General features: G+C 41.9%; 1 protein-coding gene across 9 annotated transcripts in view; it reads right to left on the bottom strand.

The window, feature by feature from the left end:
- The window catches only part of herc2 (HECT and RLD domain containing E3 ubiquitin protein ligase 2), a 297727-nt gene that overhangs the window by 138350 nt on the left and 140211 nt on the right, over window positions 1-19166 (bottom strand). For all 9 annotated transcript variants that reach the window (XM_038818501.1, XM_038818504.1, XM_038818505.1 and 6 more), the window contains 10 exons: window positions 18639-18742; window positions 18240-18390; window positions 16918-17126; window positions 15905-16037; window positions 12898-13025; window positions 11423-11618; window positions 9251-9384; window positions 8410-8583; window positions 8152-8288; window positions 2644-2795 (listed from right to left, as the gene is read on the bottom strand). In XM_038818501.1, coding sequence (XP_038674429.1) covers window positions 2644-2795; window positions 8152-8288; window positions 8410-8583; window positions 9251-9384; window positions 11423-11618; window positions 12898-13025; window positions 15905-16037; window positions 16918-17126; window positions 18240-18390; window positions 18639-18742 — 1518 coding nt within the window. The remainder of the gene's footprint in view (window positions 1-2643; window positions 2796-8151; window positions 8289-8409; window positions 8584-9250; window positions 9385-11422; window positions 11619-12897; window positions 13026-15904; window positions 16038-16917; window positions 17127-18239; window positions 18391-18638; window positions 18743-19166) is intronic.

The raw sequence follows: 19166 nt of genomic DNA, 5'->3' as shown, positions 1-19166 counted from the left end.
TCCATTAACTGCTGCTTTGCTGTTGACTCTTTTTCTGTAGATTTGGTGTTAGTGCTGGGAAACGCAACACTTCACATTTTGAATTTACAGATAAGGCACCATGAAATAGGGATAAAATTATATAGTGCGCAGTACATTTCATGACAAACTATGAATGCTTCAGTTTTGCCAATTACTTGAACCAGACTGGTGAACATAACTGGTTCTTCACCTACATAACTGTCACTGTTTCCAATTTAGACGCATGTAAAGTTCTCACTAAAATGTTTAACTTTCATGCCTTGCAGCATTCATTTTTAGTTTGTGGTCATTCTATTTTGCTCTATCTAGCAGTCACATAACCAATTCCTGCAGTTCTAACCTCAACAATAATGATGTAAATAAAACATTTTTCCAGAAATATCTTTGATGTACGTTATATATTATTTATGCTCTGTCCTTTCAATTTATTTCCTTCTTCTTTCATTCCTTTCCTGATGTATTAACAATCCCACATGTTCACAAATTGTGAGTATAAAAATTGGCAAGTCATGCTGCAGCTGTATAGAACCTTAGTTAGGCCACACTTAGAATATAGTGCCACACTACCAGAAGGATGTGGAGGCTTTGGAGAGGCTACAGAAGTGGTTTACCAGGATGTTACCTGGTATGGAGGGCACTAGCTATGAGGAGAAGTTGGATAAACTCAGTTTGTTCTCACTGGAACGATGGAGGTTAACGGGCGACCTGATGGAAGTCTACAAAAGTATGAGGGGCATAGACAGGGTGGATAGTCAAGAGACTTTTTCCCAGGTGAAAGAGTCAATTATCAGGGGACATAGGTTTAAGATGCAAGGGGAAAGGTTTAGAGGAAGTTTTTTTTACACAGAGTGTAGTTTACGGCTGCCAGACATGGTGGAAACAAATAGGTTGGGAATAGAGGGATACGGACCCCGGAAGTGTAGACGATTTTAGGTTCGACAGACAGCATAGACAGACAGACAGCCGAAGGGCCTGTACCTGCACTGTACTTTTTTTTGTTCTTTCCAAAGTTTTCTTGAATTATAAATTCGTGCATCTACAATTATAATGGAAACTGTCTGCATTAACTTGTCATGTGCCATCACATCCTCTCGCTATGCACTACCACACATTTATTGCCAGGAGGGTGCAATTAGAATACATTATGACAAGTTTGTAAAGACATTTTCCATTAGCGATATAGATATAGTAACCTTGAATGTACAAAAAAAATGGTTTGAAATGGGGGCAATTATATCTGTCTCTTGGCCCAATTATTCTTGACCGACATTACCAAAAGGCAACTTGGCCCTGAATCACTGAATGCAACTCCCGAAGACAAATATCATATAAATATTAAAAAATTCAATTGCATCTGGAGTGCTCTTCTTGCATCCAAATTTTATTAACTTCCAATAACGCTGAATAATTTCAAACATGTTTGCTATTCTGAAAATAAATAGTTATGGGGAATATTTTATTAGAATGATTACTCATTCCAGAATGTTAAAAACTGGGGTTAGCAACATCCACTGTGTATGTCTACCAGTTATGCAAGAATAAATTGTGTCACACAGGTTACTAATGTCAAAATATGCATATCTGAAAATAAATATACCAGGTCACAATAGAAATAGGTGGTCATAGTTTCTCTGTGCCAAGTCTTAGTTAACACATTTGCTTTTATAAAGCTGTTTTACACAATAATATTTGTAATGTAATGAATGCACCTCATCATCAGAATCAGATTTGAAAAGGATTCATTTCACCATTGTTCGTTTCTGCAGTTTGTATATTTTTCTTTGCTATCTAGCATTAAACTCCTTAACAAATGTATTCACTTTGGGAAAGAACATGACTAATTTTATTAGCAGTATATCCTGCGTAAAAAACAATAATGGTATACGAGTTGTATGGTCAATATAAGCCATTCATACTCTAGGTTTCATTCTTGTTGGTGTAGGAAATATTAGAAAGAATAGTGCACTACACATTGCAGAGGTCAACTCCCATAGTGTGCTGGACACACATAATCCATTTAACAGCAGACAAGTGCAGGAGCATTGATAAAACACCAATAAATTGACTGATGCTAGTGACCACTCAAATTTCCTTCCCTTTCAATCTGTAATAAATTTGTAAATATATAAACATGTAAATATTAGAAACATGCAAAGAGAAATATTCCTGAGCAGAGTTTTATTGCTGAAGCTCTCAAAAAGAAATAATCAGGCTCGGTTTTTAGGCAATTTTCTTTGTATTTACCATTCTGAACTACTCCACTGGGAATTTTAAATTTCAAACAACAAGGTGTCCCCATCAGCTAAACATAATCGTATGTCAAAATGTTCAGTTCCAAAAACTAAGTGCTGCAATTAACGAGCGTGTTCCTAACATTCACCAAACAAACCACCTCAATGTTCAACCCCTGCCAGAAATTTCTGAGATCTGAACATACTAGGCAAATTGCTTATTTGGAGAGCCGGCAGACATCACAAGCCAAATAGTCTCCTCCGTGAAGTAAAAACACTGTGATTTTGTGAATAATAGCTTTGCGCTTACCAAGCAACTATTAATAACCCATACTACTGAAAGTAGGAGTTCACAAGTTCATTGCATTATTCAGGAAGAACACTTTCTTACCTAGATGATCAAATCTGCCTTGTGCATCCAGCAGCATAGTACGAATGTTCTGAATAGCCCAGGCATAAAGCTTTCCAAAAGTAACTTCAAGTAACATACGGTTAAATGGCGGTATGAGATCCACATCTCTGAGGCAGTCTGAAACAGGTTCACTAAACAGAGGATTTTCATTTTAGTATGAAGTCGGAACATGAATAAAATCCAATAATGATAACCTTTAGTATCTACAACTTCACTGCACTGATTAGATGACAAAAATTCAATGGACTGGATTTTGCAGTCAGCAGCAAAGTAACTATACTCGCCACTGATTGAAATTGAAGCTTAAAAAGCACAACTTCAAAAAGAAATATTGAAGTGTGGAGATTCTTACCATAATGGAGAATTCCAACATTTAACAAATAATTCTCAGGATCAGCGAGGCAACTTAAAAAGCCAGTTACACCTCATTCAACAAGGTGTAACTTTCACCATCATTACTAGCCCAAAATTCAGGTCATCAATTCAGCTGACATTTTAGAAATACATTTCCTTTCAAAACTTAAAATCTGTACCGTTAAATAATTGACAAACTAGTCAAGCCTACAAATTACTGCACAAAGTAATCATGTAAAAACAGAGCATCTAGAACATAGAACAGTACAGCACAGAACAGGCCCTTCGGCCCTCGATGTTGTGCCGAACAATGATCACCCCACTTAAACCCACGTAACCCGTATACCCGTAACCCAACAATCCCCCCATTAACCTTACTCTACAGGCAATTTAGCATGGCCAATCCACCTAACCCGCACATCTTTGGACTGTGGGAGGAAACCGGAGCACCCGGAGGAAACCCACGCGCACACGGGGAGGACGTGCAGACTCCACACAGACAGTGACCCAGCCGGGAATCAAACCTGGGACCCTGGAGCTGTGAAGCATTGATGCTAACCACCATGCTACCGTGAGGCGTCTAAGACTAAATTTTTAGCCAAAATGTACAGGGTCGACTTTTACACGAGCAATCTTTGAGAGGTTGAAATCAGTCCTCTCCCACCATCTCACTGACTCTTACATCTCACAGTGCCAGAGACCCGGGTTCAATTCTGGCCTCGGTGACTGTTTGGAGTTTGCATTTTCTCCTCGTGTCTGTGTGGGTTTCCTCTGCGTGCTCCAGTTTCTCCCCAAAGTCCAATGATGTTCAGATTAGGTGGATTGGCCATGCTAAATTGCCCCATAGTGTCCAAGGATAGGTAGTTTACGTGGGGTTATGGGATTACGGGGTTAGAATGGGGAGTGGGACGAGGTAAGTGCTACTTCAGCGGGCCGGTGCACCCTTGGATGGCCGAAGGCTTCCCCCTGCACTGTAGGAATTCTAAATCCAACATTGTCTCCTCCTAAAACTGACAGAGAGTTGTCAGGTCTTTTATGAAATATTAGAGGGCGAGATTGACGGAAACACAGTGTGGCGCAGTTTGGTAGTAGACTTGACATCAAGCATTGACATGTGCAGACAAACAGCCACCATCAATGATGCGTTGTTCTATGATTCCATCAATGATGAGGCTTTCACCAAGGCAAGTTGGACTTCAGTAGCGAGCAGGTGTCAAGTACAAAGAGTTTGGACTTTTTGACTAAAAGTCAGGGGTTGACCATTACATGAGACTGGCCATTACTTGAGTATATAGAATATGCCAAATTGAAAATGCAAATTTCACATTCATAGACGTAGACCCACAGAAAACTTGAGGCTAAGTAACAAATCCGTAAATACCCAAGTAATAAGTTATCATGCTGTTGTAGGAGCTTTCTCTATGGGGTTTCACACATTTCCATTGACCATAGCCTTTAACAGCAGAGATCAATTACATGCAGGTGTTCCAATTTAAACTCCAAAACCATAAGGGTTTCTGCACCACATATACTGGTAGGCATTATGTCCATCATGAATGAAATAATGTGGAACTCATTATCACAGGGAGTCATTGTGGCCACATAGTTATGGGCCAAGGTTTAGATAACACCCCCAAGTGTATCATGGAGTTCACCTCACCCACAACTTTTAATAGATAGTGGTATGGGGAGCACACGGTCCACACTACAGGTATGGTACAGCAGAAATGGAAAAGTATTTTTTTAAAGCAAAACACTGTTTATTCTAGGAACTCAAGTTAACCTTTTTAAAATATACAGTGAACATCTTAGCAACCATCAATTCAAATACAACCCCCAAAGAATACGCAATCCTTTAAGCTTTCCTTTTAACACTCAGAAGACTTTTTAAAAAACCTTTAAAACAGAAGCGCATCAGGTTAAAGTCACTACTGAGAGCAGTTATTAATTTTAAATCACCAAAGGATCGATTTACATTCTTTAGATTACAGAGAGAGAGACTAATACCTCTTCTGGCTGTGACTGCAGCTATCCAGCTCTGAAAACAAAACTAAAACCCACCCTGCAGCAAACAGCCTAAAACGGAAGTAAAAAAGCTGACAGATAGTCCAGCTCCACCCACTCTCTGACATCACTGCAGTAATAAACACCCATTTCTCAAACGTACATTTCTTAAACACCCATTTCTTAAAGGTGATCTCACATGACAACATAAAGGGAAGCTAGATAAGGGGATGCATGTATAGGGAAGCTAGATGAGGATTGGCAGATTATGCTGACAGAAATGAATGAGAATAGGTGGGAGGAGGCTCTTGCTCATGTATTTGCTTTGTTTGACCCGTTGTTCCGCAATGTAACCAATCACTGTTGTTGATGTACCACTTGTCCATGTACTCTGTCGATTATTTTTTTTGTTGCCTATTTTGTTCATACTATGTATGTTCCCTTGGCCGCAGAAAAATACTTTTCACTGTACTTCAGTACATGTGACAATAAATCAATCAAATCAAATCAATTGGAGCAATAACAATGTAATGGACTCAATTAGTTGAATGTTGTGTTCTTATACAATCTATGTAATTTTATACAGATATCACTCATTTTGCACTTCTAATATGCACCTAAAGAAATGGTGTGCTAAACGAAAATGTGCAATGCAAAATTCACTTTCCCCATATAAAACAATGTAATGGAGTGGGTGGGTGGGGGGGGGGTTTAACATTAATCTTGACATTGAAAAAAGCTAGGGGCTGCCGAGAAACTAAGTGGCCCAAAAATCCTCTTTCAACTTACTATTCCTACTAACTTCTAACTCTTAGTAACTTACCTCTCACTCCCCACTACCTCATTCTCTCCCATGAAATGAAATGAAAATCGCTTATTGTCACAAGTAGGCTTCAACTGAAGCTACTGTGAAAAGCCCTTAGTCGCCACATTCCGGCGCCTGTTCGGGGGGGCTGGTACCTCCCACTCCTTCCATCTCGCCGCACCACTCACACCCGCCCCCTCGCCACTTCCCTCTCGCATTCCCCTTTGCTGCTTCCTGCTCATTGTCCCTCTCCAGAGCCACTGTAGGCAAGAAGGGAGCAGCGAGGATTGGGGGGGGGGGGGGGGGGGGGGGGGGGGGGGGGTCAGGAGATAGAGGCAGTGAGCAGGAGGGTTTAGCAAGAAGGAGCATCAGGGTTCAGAGAGGAGGTGGTTAGCTAAAGCAGACTGAGATTGTGCAGTTAAAAGACAGTTCTTAATACATGTGCAGTAACCGTGCTAAATCAAATATGGTGGCAGTGCTATTTGAGTAAGATTCATCATTTTCACACTGCACTAAAACAAAAATGTGCTATTAGAACGCACTCTACATGGGAGAATAACTGTACATAATAATATTGGACCTCTTTATTACAAAGGTTGAAACCAGCAATCTGTGCCAAATGCCTCCCTTCCGCTCCAAAGCAAGCTACTACTGAAGTCCCACTACTATCCAACCCTGTAAAATGCTGCAAGGCATTTTACCACATGTTGGGCTTGAGGTCATGTTATAATGACTTCATAACATATGGCATGAAATTCTTAATTAATTATATAATTAAAGAATAGGGAGTGTAAATGAACACATCACAGTTGTGTCAATAAAAAAATAAGAGGGCAGCACGGTGGCACAGTGGTTAGCACTGCTGCCTCATGCCACGAAGGACCGGGTTCAATCCCAGCCCCGGGTCACTGTCTGTGTGGAGTTTGCACATTCTCCCCGTGTCTGCGTAGGTCTCACCCCCACAACCCAAAGATGTGCAGGATGGGTAGATTGGCCACTCTAAATTGCCCCTTAATTGGAAAAAAATGAATTGGGCACTTTAAATTGTAAAAAAATATGAAACAGGAGCAGAAGCATACCATACATCCCCTTGAGCCTACATCTCCAGCTAACAAGATGACGGCTTATCTTCTACCTCAACTCTACTTTCCCACCCTAACCCCATATCTCTGGGTTCCCTTGGCATCCAGAAATCTATTGACCCAGTGTTGAATATACTCAACGACTGAGTTTCCACCGTCCTCTCGGTTAAAAATTAGTATCTGCATGTTAACTTCATGATTTGTTTATAAGAGTCTTCAAGTCCCTCTGAATATCAATATTTGTTCGTTTCTCACCTTTTAAAAATCTGTCAGCTTTTCTGTTCTTCCTACCAAAGTGAATTACCTCACAACATACTCAATCTGCAACCTTATTGGTCACTCATTTAACCTGTCTCTATCCCTTTGCATCCTATTGTGCCTTCCTCACAGCTGGTTTTCCCACTTAGTTGTAATATCAGCTAATTTACATTACACGCACTCCCCTCGGGTATATTTTATTGATACAGAAGGGAAATACCTAAGGCCTAGGAACTGATCAATGCAGCACCCCACTAGTTAAAGTCTGCCGATACAAATTACTCTTTAATCACTGCTTTTTTTCTGTCAGTTAACCAATCCTTAATCCAGGCCAAAGTATTGTCCCAAATCTCCAAGCCCTAACCTTGTATAACAATCTCGGGTGACACCTTGTCAGGTGCCTTTGAAAATCCAAATTTGCTACAGGCGCTGATGGCCCCTTATCCATCCTGCTAGTCACAGCCTCAAAAACTCTAATTTGTCAAAACATGACTTCCCTTTCATTAACTCTTCCGAATCATATTATATTCTTCCAAGTGCCCTATTACCACATCCCTATTTGCTGGCTTTGCAACAGTAATTACGGCAGCTAATCCAGTCTCCCAGTTCTATTTCTATATCCTGTATAAATCATAGAAATTACAGTACAAGATGCCACGAACTGAGATCTATTATTTGTGTGACAAATGTGCATCTGCACATTAATCAAACTGATTAATAACAATTTGTCTGACTGGTCTGTTCACAACTTTCTCAAGTTCCCATAATGTTGAAATTTCTCTCCTGTGCAAAAAATAAAATCACAAGATTGCTAAATACCAAGAATATTATTTATACAGTAGATGGAAAGTAGAAAAACAACATACTACCATTTCTGCCATAAACTGTGCTCAAATGGTCTCTCAGTTTCTAACCACTCGCAAATGTATCAGTGTACACATATAAGTGACCCTTTAAAGTGAAAATTTAAATAAGCACGTTTACCCTATATTTATCCCCTCAGGGATGAGTCTTTGCCAACCACATAACATGCCATATTGCACTGATGGAAGCAAAAAACTTTTTGATACCAGTTTAAGCATTGTGTCTATTCCCTCCAGCCGAACTTCAGCTCTCTCCAGCTGAAAAAGCAAACAATAGATCAATAAACATTTGCAATTTGTCACCAAGCTGAGGAATTGCAACAGTAAGTTAAATCTCCTCATATTGTAATCCTACATTTAGTGGGAAAGTCTGCCATACCTGTTTTAAGAGACATTTCCTCATTTTTTCCACATCTATTGGCTCTTCTTTCAATGCAAAGTCCAGTATATTTGCCATTAATGCAGACTGCGGAAAGGAACTCTGAACACTGTGTTTTAGCCATTTGTATCTGTGAACACTTGTTACAGAAGAAAGAAGGGGTTGCCACTTATCCTGGATCACAACACAGAATAAATCATTTAGATTAGAATGGCATGTTATTTCCACAACAAAGGTGCAAAATTTCAAAAGCACACAAGTTTGCCTGCAGTCAAACACATTTACCATTGTCACGTCTCAAGTCTCCAAGAACATGAGTCAGTATCTCAGAACTGGAATGAGTGAGAAAAGAGACAGAATGCATAGAACACAAAGATCGATGTGCAAATAAAGTAAGAGGGTGTGCAAGGAAGGGGAACGAGAAGGCAAGATAGATTTACCTCGTTCGATTCTTACACACAAAATAATTAAAAATATTTAAAGATTACAAATTAAATCAAATTTTATTGACAGCAAAATATCAAAAAGTATTGTTTTCCAGAATGATATACACCAATATACTTTCACCATTTGTTTCCAATAAGGGGCTGGATTCTCCATCTCGCCGCACTCATTTTCTGGTGCAGTGGGATCCTCCGTCCCGGCAGCCAGCCAATGGGGTTTCCCATTGTGGGCACCCCCACGTCGACGGGAAAGCCACGAGAGTGAGTGCATTGCCAGCGAAACGGAGGATCCCACTGACGGAGAATCCAGCTTAAAAATTTGACAGACATAACAATTACAAGCTGAGGTTTATAAACTACATGCTACACACAAGCAAGAATCTTTATCACCATTTTACCTTTGATTTCACTGGCATAGCTTTTTTATCCACACCGCCAGGACTAAGTGGCACAACACATGAATCTTCCATGTCACTCTCACTGTTTTCAATCTTGGATTCTTCCACATCAGCAGATTCTGACTTTTTTGAAACTGTGAAGAGTTACCACAGAGTCAACACGATGAATAGGCTCAGAGGGAAACAATGGGTTCCATAAAAGGGAAACCAAAGTTTCCTTTAAAAACACTCAACCAAAAAGCCAAGAGCAACACAACATTAAGAAACTAAGGCAAATTAACAATCATCATCATAAATATTCAATGTGGGCTAGAGATGTTCAGCTTTATTTTTAAATTGCAAGTCAAATATAATGAGCGGGTTTCTCCGACCCCCCCCCCCCCCCCCCCCCCCCCCCCGCCAGATCAGAGAATCGCCGGGGGGGGGGGGGGGATGGATCCCACCCCGCCGCCAGCAGCCAAATTCTCCGGTGGTGGTTTTTGGGCGGGGGCAGTGATCACGCCGTGCCGGTCGGTGTCCCTTGGCAGCCCCCCCCCCGGCCGCCCGTTTATGGCCAGTCCTGCCAGCGTGAAATGGACATGGTCCATCATGGCAGGACCCAGCTTGCCGGCCGTCTAGCGGGGTCCTCGGGAGTTGCGGGGGGATCCGGCCCCGGGGGAAGGCCCCACGGTGGCCTAGCCCACGATCGGGGGCCTCAGCGCCGGCCTCTGTTGGGCTCCGCCATGGCCGGCGCGGAGAAGAACCCGCCCTGCGCATGCGCAGGAAAATGCCGGCGGTTCTGCGCATGCGTGGGACCACGGCGGCCCTTCGCCGCCAGTTGCCGTGCGCCAACCCCTCTGACGCCGGCCTAGCCCCCGGAAGTGTGGAGGATTCCGCAAAGTCCAGGTGGCCCGACGCCAGAGTGGTTCAGGCCGTTCTTGGAACCAGCATCAGGTCATCGTGCCAATTGTGGAAGAATCCCGCCCAATAAGTCAGAGCAAATGCAACATGTGCGCATAAAAAAAATTGATTCAAACATGTCCACATCAATCCAGATGTGTAAAACACCAAGGTTTTCAGTGGCAGAATCGCAGGAATGTAAACTTGACTATCTGAACCATGCTTTCATGGAGTATTAATATTCAGGAAACCTCTACCAATTTAATCTGAATTAAGTCGTCCTGCTTAGTTGTGCATCCTAGCCAGTCAACTGAGCCACTAAGCTCACATCACTAAAAAGCCTACAGGGTCAATATGCCTTCTGAATACATTTCCTCCCTCTCTCACTGTGAAGGTTAAGGTGGAGTTGAAAGAACAAATACATTTAGTAATTTTACCAAACCAAATAATTTTTGTCATTATTTCATGATATTCTTTCCACTTTAGGTAAAGAAATGCAATGTTCAAATCTAATTTTTAGCATCTTAGTTTTTCCAAGTTTCTTCACAGAAATTACTCAGTGATTAAATGTTTGATTCTCAAAGAACTTGAGGTTATACAAAAATATTTTTTAAAAGTAAGGTTTAAAGTTAATATAAATAAAAGTTAATTGTAATCCTGTTTTTGAAAAGCTCAAATTTTGCTCCTAAAATTTTGCCTTGTGTTTTTCAACAAGTAATATGAAACACACACATACATATGGTACACAAGGGCAAATGTGCAGGCTTCGTGCGAGCTTTCGGTTTGGGTGCATGTGTTTATCTTTCCATCTTCCAAGAGAGATAAATCACTACTTTCTCATAGAATCCCAACAGTGCAGAAGAAGGCCATTCAGCCCATTGAGTTTGTACCAACCCTTTGAAAGAGCACTCCACCCAAACCCAATCCCAATAATGCGTTAACCTAACCTTCATATCTTTGGACACTAAGGGGCAATTTGGCATGACAAATCCACTTAACCTGAACATCTTTGGGCTCTGAAAGAAAACCGGAGCGCCCAGAGGAAATCCACGCAAACACGGGGACAATTACCCAAGGACTGAATTAACCTGGGTTCCTGGCACTGCAAGGCAAGTGCTAACCGCTGTGCCACCGTGCCGTCCAACATTTGCACAGAAACATGGAAAGTAGGAGCAGGGTAGGCTATTCAGCCCTTCGACCCTGCTCCATAATTCAACAAGTTCATGGCTGATCCTCTATCTCAACACCATACTTCCGTACTTTTTCCATACCACTTGACACCTTCAGAGTTACCTCTCATCCTCCTCCTTTCACGGATGATTTTCTGGGTAATTTTCCGCCACCGAGGTGATGAACTTAGTAGTTTCAGCTTAGACATTATAGAAAGGTCATTGCTGACAGCAGGTCGCAGCTCATTGAACAAAAATCTCAGACGTTCAATTACAGGTGCGCACACCTCTTTGTACGAGCGTCCTTGCTCTTGGTGGGTCTAAGATTTAAATGTGCATCAAATTAATCAGGTTGCAACCAATAACACGGCAACAAATAGAATTGCACCTTAGAAAAAACATCTAAATTCCAGACAGCCCCGGGAGATACTCAGGGAGTCCAGCAGTAATAGCTTTGTAGAGAATTTGGAGGCCGTTTCGACAGCACTTCAGGTTGGGGCAGGGTCAAGGGAAATGCCGATTCGGGGGAACAATAGATTTGAGCCAGGGAAGTGGGATGAAAATTTTCAAAGATGGGAAGAGAAAGGAATTAGAACACTAAAAGATTTGTTTCTTGGGGCTTGTTTTGCGGGATTGAAGGAGCTGGGAGCGAAATATGGGCTGGAGCAGGGGAAAATATTTAGATACATGCAGGTTCGAGACTTTGCCACAAAGGAGATAGAGCTTCCCAGTAGAGCCGGCTTCCATCTTACTGGAAGAGGTGCTGATGACAGGGGGACTGGAGAAGGGGATGGTATCGACGGTTTCTGGGGCTATCTTGGTGGAGGAGAAGGTGTTGCTAGAAGGGATCAAAGCAAAGTGGGAGGAAGAGTTGGGAGAGGGTATGAAGGAGGGGTTCTGGTGTGAGGTGCTCCAGGGGGTGGAAGGAGGTTTTTAGGGTAATTTCTAAAGTGATGCACGTGTAACTGGACCTGGGCCCTCGGGAGGCCATATTCGGGGTGTCGGATCAGCCGGGGCTGGAAACGGGTGCGGAGGCAAATGGTGTAGCCTTCGCCTCGTTGATCGTCCGAAGGCGGATCCTGTTAGGGTGGAGATCAACCTCTCCACCCTGTGCCCTGGCGTGGCAGGGGGACCTGCCGGAATTCTTGCTGCTTGAAAAGGTCAAATTTGAACTGAGGGGAAGGATGGAGGGGCTCTACAATTCATGGACGTTATTCATTATGCACTTTCGAGAATTGGATCACAACGAACATTTGTGGGGGGGGGGGGGGGGGGGGGGGGGGGTCGAGAATTGGATCACATCGAACATTTGTTGGGGGGGGTGGGGTTTGTGCTGGGAGGGTTGGGGGAGAGGAGGGACTGTATGTCTTAATGGTGACTATGGGTGATTCCGGATTCCTTTTTGTCATTTGTTTATGTTAACATGCGGGCTAATGTCTGGTGGTTTGATGGAAGGATGGGATCGTTGTTATTGATATGGGGATTGACATTACATTTGTTACTCATTATTGTAAATTTGGGAGAAAATGTGAAAAAGGAGAATAAAAAATATTTTTTTTTAAAGTAACATCTAAAGTAGATGTAAAATATATTGTTCACCTTTATTAAAGAGCACTTGGCCTGGTATACCACTCGACAAACATCACCCACTGATTTTGGTAAAACCCTGAGCTTTCCTTGCTCCACTCCTAGGGCACTTTGATTAATAACAGACAAAGCTGCATGGCCTGCATCAAGAGAAAAAAAGCACATTAGATTTAAGCCATAAAGTGAACTGATTTTGTAACACGAGGTTCATTCAGTACCTCTGACAGAGAAATGATTGATATCAGCAACTCCAAGGTCACAGGTGAATGTTTCAAAATGTTAAGAAACAGAGCTGGTTTAAATAATTGAAATGTGTATTCGTGGGTATTAGGCATAAGGTGCAAGTTTAAGCTTAATTCCTGTTTCTGCACTTGTGTACTAAGAAAGGGTTCAAACTTTAATTAGCTTCATGTTAAATAAAGGTGCCTGCATGTCTGTGGTTTTTGGTTTCACTTTAAATTTCATCTGCATTGTAATTACAGGTTTATAACGCAAAAGCAATTATAGAGGTAAACAAAAACTAAGATGTTGCCTAGCAACCAAAGCCCACACGTGGTTCAATTTTGAACCAGATATTTGAACTAAGATGAAAGCAGCTCTCACAAAAAACTGCCAGACGTGAGACAATGGAGTAAGAGGGAGAAAGCAAGCCCCAGAAGCTAAAGAACAGATAGTTCTAGATAACAGGGGATGATAAGAGAAGTCCAGGAAGACTATAGTAAAATGGACAAAGCACTTGAATTTGAGCAAGATACTGTTTACTGAAGTTAAAGAAAGAGCAGAGAGAGGCCCCAGTTAAAGACAGAGCTGGTGAAGTTGGCTAGTGAGAAGCCAGACATCTGAAGTAATCCTAAAGTGGTGATGCTATTATACAGCTTGTGAAGCAGTGATGTTCTGTTGGGAACTAGAGATTGTGTGAAGCTTGAATACACGTGGAAATCCAAGGCAGAGGCACCCACAGCAACACCGCCTCACAGCCCCCCCCCCCCCCCCCATTGTTTTCCTTATCGCGTCAGGTATAATAATTTGTTTGATGGAGCTTTGTTCTTGAGGGACAGGATCTCAATATTTTTTAAGTGCTCGACTGTATATTTGCAACCGGGCTCAAGGGCAGCCAGGGGTGGAAGAGAGAGAGAGAGAGACTCAGGGCAGGCAGAAATCAGTGGAGAGCAAGAGCACCTACTGGCTGCAGCAGAGTGGGATTAAGCAGTGTTGTACTTTCATCGTCCATAATTTAAATTAACTGTCCAAAATCAAGTGCGTGGAAAAGGGAGCAGAAAAAGTTAAATCGTTTTAAAGAATCGGAACATGGAAGTGCTGAATTTCCTTCCAAATTAGATGCATCTTGCTGAGCCTTGCAGTGTTTCTATCAGTGCAACCAACAGCAGTACTCAGTCTAACATTAGCAAATCAAAGTAGCAATAAAACACTGCTTGTATGAAAATATATGAACACAAGAGAACAATTAACCTGTTCATGCAATATTAGAGTCCGTCTCAGCACTGCAATTAGGGATTGGAAACTCTTCTGCCTTAGTTGTCAACATCATAGTTTAATATTCTTTAAGTCTTACAACACCAGGTTAAAGTCCAGCAGGTTTATTTCAAATCACTAGCTTTCGGAGCACTGTTCATTCCTCAGGTGAATGAAGAGGTAGGTTCCAGAAACATATATATAGACAAAGTCAAAGATGCAACCATACTTTGAATGCGAGCATTTGCAGGTAATTAAGTCTTTACAGATCCAGAGAGAGGGGGAATCCCAGGTTGAAGAGGTGCGAATTGTCTCAGGCCAGGACAGTTGGTAGGATTGCGCAAGCCCAGGCCAGATGGTGGGGGATGAATGTAATGCAACATGAATCCAAGGTCCCGGTTGAGGCGGTCCTCATGTGTGCGGAACTTGGCTATAAATTTCTGCTCAGCGATTCGGCGTTGTCACGCGTCCTGAAGGCTGCCTTGGAGAATGCTTACCCGAAGATCGGAGGCTGAATTCCCTTGACTGCCGAAGTGTTCCCCGACTGGAAGGGAACATTCCTGCCTGACGATTGTCGCGCGATGTCTGTTCATCCGTTGTCGCAGCGTCTGCACGGTCTCGCCAATGTACCACGCTTCGGGACATCCTTTCCAGCAGCGTATGAGGTAGACAACATTGGCCGAGTCGCACGAATATGTACCGCGTACCTGTGGGTGGTGTTCTCACGTGTAATGGTGGTACCCATTTCTGGAACCTACCTCTTTGTTCACCTGAGGAAGGAGCAGTGCTCCGAAAGCTAGTGATTTGAAACACATCTGTTGGACTTTAATTTGGTGTTGTAAGACTTCTTACTGTGCTCACCCCAGTCCAACACCGGCATCTCCACATCATTAATATTCTGCTGACAGTTTTTAGGAATGTGGCCAACAATGTGATAACGACCAGGTAATGTGTTTTATGATGCTGATTGAAGGACAGATATTGACCGGGACACTGGGGATAACTGGCCTGCTCTCCTTCAAAATGCTGTAGTGTCATGGGATCTTTTACATCCAAGTGAACAGACAGATCGCAGCTTGTGTTGATGACTCCAACATGTCTCCAACTGTGCAGTGCTCCCTCCGTACTGCACTGGAATATCATTCTTGACGTTACGTGCTCAAGCCCAGGAGTGTGGCTTGAACCCGGAACCAGTGTGGTTTACAGGAGAGAGTGTTACCAAATGAGCCACAGCTGACACATGCATGCCGATGACATTGACAAACAAACATACATGGGGAAGGAGAAACGACACGAGTACAAATCAGGAAGAATGTTGGGCTGCAGTCTCAAATAGCAGAGAATAAGTGGAAACTGTTTTGGCAGTTCTAGATATCTAACAAAATAAATTATATGGGAAAAAATTAGAATAAGAGATCTGTTCAAATCCAAAAAGATTCTGGCATTGGCCTTTGAGACTCATCATGTGTTAAGTTAATGCATGCAAATTATTAAAACGAATGCTATTTTCAGAAACAGGAATTTCAGATTTAGCAAGGGGTCCAACCTAAATCCTGATGCTTCAGGAGACAGCACAACAGCAATCGCCCAACATCTTCCACAGGATGCTCAGGAGGGAAAGTGATTGGTGTTGTCAGGTGACACTGCTTGCAGTAGCGCTCTATTTGGCACAGGAAATCCTGCCAATGGAACACAAGCGAGTCAATATAAACAAAATAACACAGAAACAGTAGCATTAAACAAGGTTTGAAGAAAAATGCGGACAATTACACTCAAATGAAATGCTTTAAAATTCAGCAGTGCAAGTTAACTCCCATCTAAGTTGGGTACTCAGAGTACTTAACAGCAAATTACATCACTGAACACATGATGATATTTATGGCAGGCTGAAATTCATAACAGTATCCAATAATTTGTAAGTAACCTTTATTTACACAATTGGCTAGAGTATCTACCAAGATAACAACGCTAAAACCATCTATGATCAAATTGCTTGACTGCTTTCTCTAGTTCACAAGTCAATTCGCTCATGTACAAGTCCAGCCACATTCCCGGGTCAGCATGGCAGTTTTATACCAATTGCATCCATTCATGGGTGCTTATCAGGAGGTGCCCAGAATTTCAGGCACACCAACATCTGCCGTTGCAACTGCAGTGAACATCAGCAAATTGAAGCCTTAAATCAGGGCAGTTTCTCATACCGATTCTGCAATTACTTCAAATTCAGTTTCAATGAACTCCGACTGAATCAACTGGTCTGCCCTTGGCACATAAAGCCAGCAATCAACTGAAATCACTGTTTCTCCTATCCAACCACAGCATTGCAATTTGTATTCCAGGTCTCCTTTCATCCACAGAGGAACCTTTGCACAAATTTGTACAAAATAATAATAATCTTTATTATTGTCACAGGTAGGCTTACATTAACACTGCAATTAATTTACTGTGAAAACTTACTTAACAATATATTGTACAAAGTGCAAGTTAACTATTTTAAGTCTTGGATAAAAGCAGATATTTTACTTCACTTTTTAGAAGTTGGTTGTTTGAAACTCGCACCTTTACATTGTGGTCTTGAATGGTGTTGTCTGCAATCGCCTGCAGGAATGGCTGAGTGTGATCACCGAATGTTAAGTTTTGTACATAGAGTTTAGTCTTATCTGGCGTGGTGGTGGAGCTGCAATGATCCTCATCTTTCTCCTCGTTGTAACTGTAATGAATCTGGCTCGTCTGCAAGCCACCAGAGAAAAGGGAAGATTGCAGCCACTCTGTCAAATTAAGAAATTGTGTTAATTCTACAAACAATTATACATTTTTTACATTAATGAAATAGCGTGATAAAATCTTTTCAGGCAGTAGTGCAAGCTTAACCTGATAAGTGTTATATTTCTCTCAACTATCAAAAGCATGGGAAGTTGAATAAACTTGGTTTGTTCTCACTGGAACGAAAGAGGTCGAGGGGGCGACGTGATAGAGGTCTACAAAATTATGAGGGGCATAGACAGAGTGGATAGTCAGAGACTTTTTCCCAGGGTAGAGGGGTCAATTATTAGGGGGAATAGGTTTACAGTGCGAGGGGCAAGGTTTAGAGGAGATGTACGAGGCAAGTTTTTTTTTTTACACAGAGGGTAGTGGGTGCCTGGAACTCGCTGCCAGAGGTAGTGGAAGCAGGGACGATAGTGACGTTTAAGGGGCATCTTGACAAATACATGAATAGAATGGAAATAGAGGGATACGGACCCCGGAAGTGTAGAACATTTTAGTTTAGATGGGCAGTATGGTCGGCGCAGGCTTTGATGGCCAAAGGGCCTGTTCCTGTGCTGTGCTTTTCTTTGTTCATGAACTGTAAGACCTTCCGTAGTTTTTTTTTTTTTTGCAACCCTCAATTTTACATATCATAGCCTTGGATCAGCACAATGGCAATCAAAGATGCTGCATGGCCATCTGGCCAATCTAGTTCACAGTCAGCAGGAGACTCCATTTAAGCAGCGCAAACTAAGAAAGCCTCTCTGAACGGCAAGGTCCTTGCACTTGATCATCATAGGTTCCCCAACTACCTCTTTTTGTACTTAAGCAGAAAGATATCCACCTGACATTCACATAACAAAAATCATAGTCAAAAGTACTCAGTGAGGTCCTAACTGCTAAAAATGCCCAATCTCAAAACTGTAGAAGCTTATGCTTTGAAGAGCCAAATTTGTAAAACTCAGATAGAATATTTCAAGCCATTTGACAAGGGTAGATGCTTCACCAGAAAAGGAGATGTTGCCAATAACAGAGCTAAATCGTTTTATACTTTTGATGCAATACAAAACTCAGCAATCCTCAAAGTATTATAAATATCTGGATATTGGTGTATTATGTATCATCAGCATACTAACTGCCACATTCGATCTCCAGAGGCGACAAAGGAGTGCTCATTCCAAGATATGATGCATGTAATCCTAGGAGGAGACCAAGATTCCTTTCAGTGTCTATCAGAGGTGAAGACAAGCTGCCAAGGTCGGGTGTGGTGACTACTTCCTGATCTGGCTATATTGGAGAGGCAAGTAAAGAGAGATTAAAAAGCTATTAAACACATTTTTTAAAATACTCAAGTCTGAAGTATGATGAAATGTTATGTTTATTTTGTTTACATTACCAACAGTAATATGTGGTGTAACATAAATATTTTTTAAAAGGGACTTAATAATGGAAATGAAGAACAATTAACCCATTCATTAAAACACGGATATAACAATGGAATAGATCTTGCACAGCTTTACTAAATGCTTCTGTACCTCCACATATTGGCCAACACAGAATGCCTGCATTGATTCACGAGTGTCTTCAAACTGGAGGGCAGCATCCAACGCAACCACTGGGTCTTCTCCAGCAAACTGAGCTGAAAGTAAAAATACCCAGCTATCACCACCATTTAAAACAAAGAAACATCCCACCAGGAACAATTACATTTATAAAATATAAAATTGTCTGGATTTTTCTGGGATGGGTCTTTGGATGAATGAACACTCAATTTTGTCAAACTCTTCACAATTGGGATTGAATGTGCTATTTTTGTCTCAACTAATACTGGAAACAGATTTTGAGCACTTCTTCCCTTTCCAAGGTTTACAGTTTCAAAGCAACCTCTTTCAGTTGCAAGATCCCTGGACACCTACTTCCCCATAAAAGCGATCAAGCGCACTCTTTATCAGCAAAGATGAGTAGAGTAAGGCACATAGCATTAATATCTCCACACCCAAAATGTGGAATCATCCACGATTCAACAATGCAAACAAGTAACACTGGCAGGCAGATCTCATTAC

This window comes from Scyliorhinus canicula, chromosome 14 (genome assembly GCF_902713615.1).
Source record: "Scyliorhinus canicula chromosome 14, sScyCan1.1, whole genome shotgun sequence".
Lineage (NCBI taxonomy): Eukaryota > Metazoa > Chordata > Chondrichthyes > Carcharhiniformes > Scyliorhinidae > Scyliorhinus > Scyliorhinus canicula.
Note: the sequence above shows the minus strand (reverse complement) of the source record. Positions and strands in the feature narration are given on the sequence as shown.